The 7,572-nt window shown below is 35.6% G+C and overlaps 1 protein-coding gene across 1 annotated transcript; it reads right to left on the bottom strand.

Annotated features, from left to right (window-relative positions):
* Window positions 1–6,283: 6,283 nt before the first annotated feature.
* Window positions 6,284–7,219, bottom strand: LOC121436555 (taste receptor type 2 member 102-like). Its single transcript, XM_041636561.1, has one exon. The coding sequence runs from the start codon at window positions 7,214–7,216 to the stop codon at window positions 6,284–6,286; it is 933 nt and encodes a 310-aa protein (XP_041492495.1). The 5' UTR covers window positions 7,217–7,219.
* Window positions 7,220–7,572: the final 353 nt, after the last annotated feature.

Here is a 7,572-nt window from a genome sequence, read left to right on the forward strand (position 1 = left end):
CTATGAAACCTCAGAATGAATCTCAGACTGCAACCATCTCTCAGAATCCTCAGACTGCCTCTGAGCTTCTGTCTCCTCCCATCTTATATTCCTCTCACCTTCCAGGCAAATCACTCCTGTCTCCACTTCCTAGTGTTGGTATTAAAGGCATGTGATCCCAAGTGCTGGAATCAATTTGGTGTAAACTCTTTTTCTCTTTTAGACTGGATCAGTTTTGTGTCACCCAGGGTGGCCTTAAACTCACAGAGATCCGTCTGCCTCTGTCTCTTGATGGCTGGGATTAAGGATGTGTGCCACCACTGCCTGGCCTCTATGGCTGACTAGTAGCTTAGCTCTGCACTCTGTTCTTCGGCCAAGCTTTATTTGTTAAATTAAATACAAAATATCACTACACTTAGCCTTACTACAACTTGACATGCCTTGTTTTATTGAAACAGCAAGGGCCTTACTCCAGGCCAAAGGGTATATATAATTCAGTCAGGAGGAATGATGTTCAGATTTTTTCTATCTCTCCTCATCTCCTAGCAATATAAGTCTCATGACCCTCATTTCATGTAAAAAAGCAAAAGAAGAACAGTATGTTTTCTAGGCAAGATGGAAAAAAAACTACAAGACAGATAGTTTCCTATCTAAAAGCTCAGTAGACAATGTAAAGAATGCAGCAGTGGTCATCTAGGGAAGGAGAGATCCAGAGACCATAGCATTGACATGACAGAATTATTTGACTCAAAGGTCTTAATAGCATTTAACACCATTTCAAAGTCTGAATTTTCTTCTTCTGTAACTCAGGCAGTCTATTAACTATGAGTCATTTAAAAAAAAACGTGAACACACTTCTAATTCACAATGCCATGCAGTAAAATGGTAGCAATAGGAAGATAGAAAAGAAACCATGAGACCAAAGCAAAACTCAGCCTTAGGGCAAACAGCAAACCCCGCAGTGGCATGCCCATTTTTCTAGACTCATAGTCAAATTCAATTGGCTTGGTCTGCCACCTGTAGCACATGATTTATCTTTTGACCTGGTTTCAACCAGTACCTATAGTTTTCCTCAGCATACTTTCAAAATTCCAGACACTTTCAGTATTTAAGGATGTACACTTTAGTTTCATCTTGCAACTTCTCACACAACTCACTGAAGAACTCCACTCAGAGAATCTGACCCTCACATCTCTATTGGTACTCAACTTAATCCTATAACTCTTTCATTCTCTCTGTCTCCAAAACCAACACCATGTAGATAATACCAAGTTCTGCTCCCAGCTCAAGCTGAATCCCAGCCGTCTGGGACCTAGGGACTCTGCAGCATGAAATTACCTGAGTGATTGCAGGGCCTTTTTACTCAGGTCCATTCCTGTAAAGGGAATATTTTCAAAAGGGTTTTCAGTGTTTTACCCCATTGTCTTCAGTGAGTGAAATCTTGTCATCAAGATACCTTTCTTATTGCCCAAATACAATGTTGTCAGTTTCTTTGTAGTGTCATTTTCTCTGTTAGCTATTTTGTCAATTTTATCAACAAAATGACTTAAGGAAAAGCTTTGGAAAATGTTGGTACCATAGTAGAGCTGGCTGATCAAACTTTACACTACCATATGACCCAATGCATGATAGCTATGTTTTTACATCCAGAAGGTTCCACAACCTGCCCACCCACTTTCATCAACTGGAGACCAAGTGTTCAAACACATGTGCACATGGAATCCACCTTATATCCAAACTATAACAGAAGTCGTTTGAGTTAATTCTTTCTTTTTTCTTTTCTTTTCTTTTCTTTTTTTTTTGCAAATTCAATGTTTCAGTGAGCATCTTACTTTACAGTGGACAAAGTGAGACCAGTTTGGTTGGATATACTGTGCCTGCCTCTAGAAGAATACAGAGAAAGAGAGAAACTACTGAATTACTTCAAGCCTTTAAAATGGTGGAGTATAGTATGTCTAATAAATAAAACAAAGACAAAGGGGCTGGAGAGATGGCTCAGAGGTTAAAAGCATTGCCTGCTCTTCCAAAGCTGAGTTCAATTCCCAGCAACCACATGGTGGCTCACAACCATCTGTAATGGGGTCTGGTGCCCTCTTCTGGCCTGCAGGCATACACATAGACAGAATATTGTATACATAATAAATAAATATTAAAAAAAAAACAAGGACAAATCATTACACCAGACTTAAAATCTTTGTAGTCACAAGATGAATAAGTAATAGCTCATGAAGTCAGCCAGTATAGGAAGGCAGAAGTATATATGACTGACACAGGAATCAATTTATATTCTTCTTCTGATTCATTCACTGTCTCTTCTTTTATTCACTGCTTTGTGTGACCAAGATTATTCCTCAAGTATGGCATAAGGGATCCACATCATGAGCCTCATGCATCATTTTCTTCATTGGCCACTTGTAATTTGAGTGGTTTAAGGTAGAAAGACAGAAATGTGTCTTCTACTTTGAACAAATCACGATCAAAAAGAAATACAAGACAGAGAGGGCTTTCAAGAACAGTTGGTGGCTTTTTCTATTTTCCCAAGAGTCCAATTGAAAACTCCTAGAAAAGATCTGAGGAGTAATGGACACACGAGCAGACTTCCTTTCAGATCACTCTGAAGAGGGTCACCAAAAGGACCCTCATCACATCGCACTATTTCATCTTTCACATCTTCCTCTATCTTTATGTCTATCTGTCCTCTCATTATCTCTATTAGCTTTGCTTTTACAAAGAAATGTCATGAGGTTGATCCTGGACATTGGCTCTCATTTCAGGACCTCTAGGGTTTTATATTCTGTGATATCTCTTCTTTTATTCACTGTGTAAGTTAATTTTTGTTGACTTATATTCTTTGATCATAGTCCCAGGTTACTTCAGGATTGTTACTTTCAAGTATATCATCACAAAATTATTAATTTCCATTATTCAGTTTCCTACATGGCTCAATTACTAGGAATTAAAATTACTAACTGATATCTCTATTTGGATATCCAAATTATGTGGCATGGGAGAAGATAAATATTCATAAAACCTTGAAAGAGAATATGCCTTCATTTTCATGCTAGCAAATGAGAGTTGAGGTTCTACTCCAACATCTGCAAGCAAAGTTTTCAGTCTATGGCCAGATGATGAAATAGAAGAATATATTTAAATTCATTTGTTACCTTATTATAGGGCTCTTTTTCTTGACATTAGCCACAGAATTAAAAAGAAAAAGGGCTTAAATGGTTACAAAGGAAAGAAAAAGATGTTGGTAAAAGATTAGGTAAGGGAAGTAAGGGCTTACAACTAAAAATATTTTGCTTCCCATTTTTGCTGGTGACATGCTAAGCATCCTCTAGAGCCCTTCAGTGTCAAGAGGTTTCCTCAGAAATCTTCTCCATGTCTCTGAAGCAGTCATGGGGTATATAGCTTGGTCAGAACACCAAAGATCTTGGTGGGATGAATTCACTTGGCTGTGACCATTGTACCAGTTGGTTAAATTTGGGAAAGTAAGTATACTGGTATTCAACTGCAGTTAAAAATGAGACACATAATGGACAAGTGAGAACAATTAATCAAAATTACTGGCAATGTTTAAGCTGTTTGCCGTCTTTCTAGCTTGCTATGACATTTTACTTTTTCCTTTTCTTTCTTTACTTTTTGAACAAAGAAGTTAATATCTTCAGCCATACTTCTACTAAACTAAAATAGATCAGTGTGTAATATTGTTGTGAACATTTTTCATTGTTGCTTTTATCATGAAGCAGTGACAAGCACAACTAAGAAAATAGAGATGTAAGAACATTAGCAAATGTACTAACAAGAACCAGGATGTAGAACATTGTACTCTTTTCAAAGATGACTACACTCTATGGAATTATCTTCATAAAGCATATGAGATCCATGGCATAATTTTGTTTTGCAAAGTATATATCCCGGGAAGATGAGGCTTCATAGTGAATGTAATAAATAATAAAATAAGGCATGAAGTATCATACCCTGTAATTTTCCATCAAAACCAGATGGTACTTACTTCTTCATCCCAGTGAGAGCTCTCATTCTGTGAGATTTATCAAGCATGTCACCCATACATTGACTACAGTATGAAGATATAGTATACATAAAAAAATAAACAAGCAGCTGGGTGGTGGTGGGACACACCTATAATCCCAGCACTCGGGAGGCAGAGGCAGGCAGATCTCTGTGAGTTCAAGGCTAGCCTGGTCTACAAGAGCTAGTTCCAGGACAGGCTGTAAATCTACAGAGAAACTCTGTCTCGAAAAACCAAAATAAATAAATAAATAAATAAACAAATAAGCAAACTTTAGTGAGTTTAAGAAAGGGTAACCTACACATATACATGTGCCACACACAAACACACACACACACACACACACACACACACAAATTCCAATTTAATGACAAGACTCTTGTGAAGACCACATACCAGGGCCTACCCAACCTACACACCACAAACTGCTGGAAATCCACGGTATTGATCCACTGGTTGATTCCCCACTACATATAGAGTCAGCTGCTCACACACTGACTTCTTGACAGGGGTGAATAACATATCAAGCTACTTGAGGAATTGCTTGCAAAAGCAACTGACATTTGAGTGCCACGTCCAACACATCCCAGGAAGTGTTGAGTAAAAAAGCTGCCCATACTGCCTGGCAAGCACAGTCTACCTGGTATTTCTTGTTTCATTTTTAAAAGCCTGTTCTTATATATTTCTATTTTTTTTGCTATGTGCTAGTATGATAATTCAAATATTATCTGTAGTCTTTTGTATGTGTGTGTCTGTGTGTGTGTATGTGTGTGTGTGTTAAATTTTAAGTAGAATGTTTTGGTTTTACTCTCACAGTTTTCCTTCTTAGTTTTCTATGTCAATTGATTCTTCCTTAATTACTATGTTTGGGCCATCTCTATCAGTAGGATGTTTATCTGCAAATTGAAACAGCTGCAAATAAAAAGTAACAGAGAAAATAATTTCATTATCAGTGGGTATATAATAATGTATATATATATATATATATATATTGAACAGTATATAATAATGTTCCCATGAATAACACTGCAGTATGATAACTATTAATATTGACATGATATGCGACTGTATTTTCTATCACATGTAGGTAATGATTTGAAATATAGGAGAGGATGTGCATACAGGATGATCAGGTAAAAGTATCCAAGTTCATATGCATTTATAAAATATAAACACAAGATTGGGAATTTGATTGGCTATGCTAACAATTCAATTATTTTTATTTTCTAACCACAGGACACTGAACAAGTCTTTAAATATCTTCTAATTTCTTTTTTACTATACTCTAGCATGTCAACAAGAGAGTTTGTATAAAACTGTGTAAATGAAGAAATTAAATAGGTGTTTTTCTAATATTTTCTACAAACCATAAGTTTATAAAACTTAGAAAAGAACTTGACTAAAATGGATTAATGAATGGAGTTTTAAGAAATGGGCCTCAGAAATGGCCCAACTGATAATGTATTTAACATTCAACTATGAGGACCTGAGTTCAGCTCCCAATAATCTCTGGAAAAGCTGGATCAGGCATCATGTGTTCTTATTTTCTGTATGGCAATCATAAATTGAGAGTGTATTAATAATCAAAATTCTAAATTATATATATATATATATATATATATATATATATATTATATTTTGCTACATATTATGACTTACTCTTTACTTAAAACCCCATGTAGTAAAATAAACATTTATATACACATATAGTGTAATTAAAAAGAAAAGTTATAATTTTATATGGTATTTAACTATATTAGCCTTTTAGTTACTGCTCATAAACTGTCATTATCAGTAAAATTTTAAAAAATAAAGTTTCCTATTTCAGTACTAAATAAGTGCTATAGATATACTTCATTCACCAAGTAAGAATGGGTTCATGGTATAATCAAGTGATCCCATCAAATGCCCAACATAATGAAGAGTTTAAAATTGGTCACTAAGAGCCTATATTAGAGTTTTGTAGTTAGAATATAAGTAAGTAATTGTGTATTTACATTTTTAAAAATTAGTTCTTAATAGTATTAAATGAAGATTACAACTATTAATAATTTCTTCAAAGAATTTCAAAACACCAATAATACATATTGTACATAGAAATAACATTAACCATGTATACTTAATGTTTTTAGGTAAAAGAAAATGATATACATTTTTGAAAATTTATAACATAATGCAAGAAGCCAAAGAGAGGAATAAAATGTCCTCAAACTACCTCCTCATAGATTTCTTTGTTGTCTAGAACACATGACTGTATGTTGTCTGGATGCCTTAGGCAGTTGGTATATTCTTTTCTTTCAGCCTACATCGAAGGTGCCTCAGTATCAAAAGAGAATTTTGCTTTAACTTAGAGTTTCCTAGAACCAGGATTAATGAGTGGGTTGAAGGATACATGAGTCCAGTTATCATACAAATAATGTGAACTAGTTCACTGTGATGTTTCTCAGCAATCCATGCTGTCAGAAGGGACAGAATGTAAGTAGCATAGAGCAGAAGGAAGGAGACTATAATTTTCATGGCATTTGTGTGTGCCTTGGTGTTGGGATCTTTGTTTCCTCTGGCATTGAGCTGCATATTCTGTCGATGTTTCCACAAAGAGAAGATTAACAGGAGAAAAGAAATCAAAGCCAGTGAGAATGGTGTTACAGCGAACAGAGTCATGTTGAATAACATCAGCTCTGAAAACAAGGAAATTCCCATATCCATGGAATTCACAGTACTATTTCTTCCATATTGATGGATCTTCTCTTCAAGAGTGATGCTCATTTTTATCAGATTTGCAAGCAAGAAGGCCAAGCTTCCCAGCAGTACCCCCACAATCAGTTGTTTAAGTCTCCATTTCAAGTAGTGAATTATCTTCCAGGAGAAATTAGCTACTCTGAGAAAATAAAAGATGCTAAGGGCTGTGGCAAGCCAGAGACTGAAGTGACTAGAAAGTATCCAGCTAAAATGAAGAATTTTTAATTCTGTTCCAATCACAAATAATGCTGGATCACATATAGTGTTGAACCAAATATATATTTCCCAGATTAGAGTAATTCTTGAAATCGCCAATGTAAGAAGGATTTTATCCATTAAGGAAAGCTTTTGTTTAGTGATGCAGTCCAAGAAGTTTGACAGCACTATGAACCCATTGCTCAGATTCCCAAAAATGAACTCCGCAACTATTATTATAGTGGCAAAGATATGCAGAACAGGTTCCATGCTCAGAGAAGGATTTGTGTCTAATAACACTATCATGTGCTGTCCAAGTGCCCCATGGATGGTCCAAATGTGTTATTAAATTCTTTCTTCCCTTTGTTCCAGATCCTTCTGTATTTTCTGACCATACAACAAGCTGAACATTTCCTGATTGACATTTAATCTGCACATTTTCTTGTTAATTTTCTTCAGCAATTCTTGCTAGAGTCCTTGCTAAATATGTTTGTCCACACATGGGCTGAAATGTTCAGCAGATGATTTAGAAAAGAAAACAAATTCAAATTTGCTGATATGCAAATCAAGATATATTCTGTTTTGCATTTTCATCATGTTTCAGATTAAGGGAATTTGGTTGGGCT

Source organism: Microtus oregoni, unplaced genomic scaffold (assembly GCF_018167655.1).
Source record: "Microtus oregoni isolate MIOR12 unplaced genomic scaffold, Mior012 000002F_ref0000024, whole genome shotgun sequence".
NCBI classification, from domain to species: Eukaryota; Metazoa; Chordata; class Mammalia; order Rodentia; family Cricetidae; genus Microtus; species Microtus oregoni.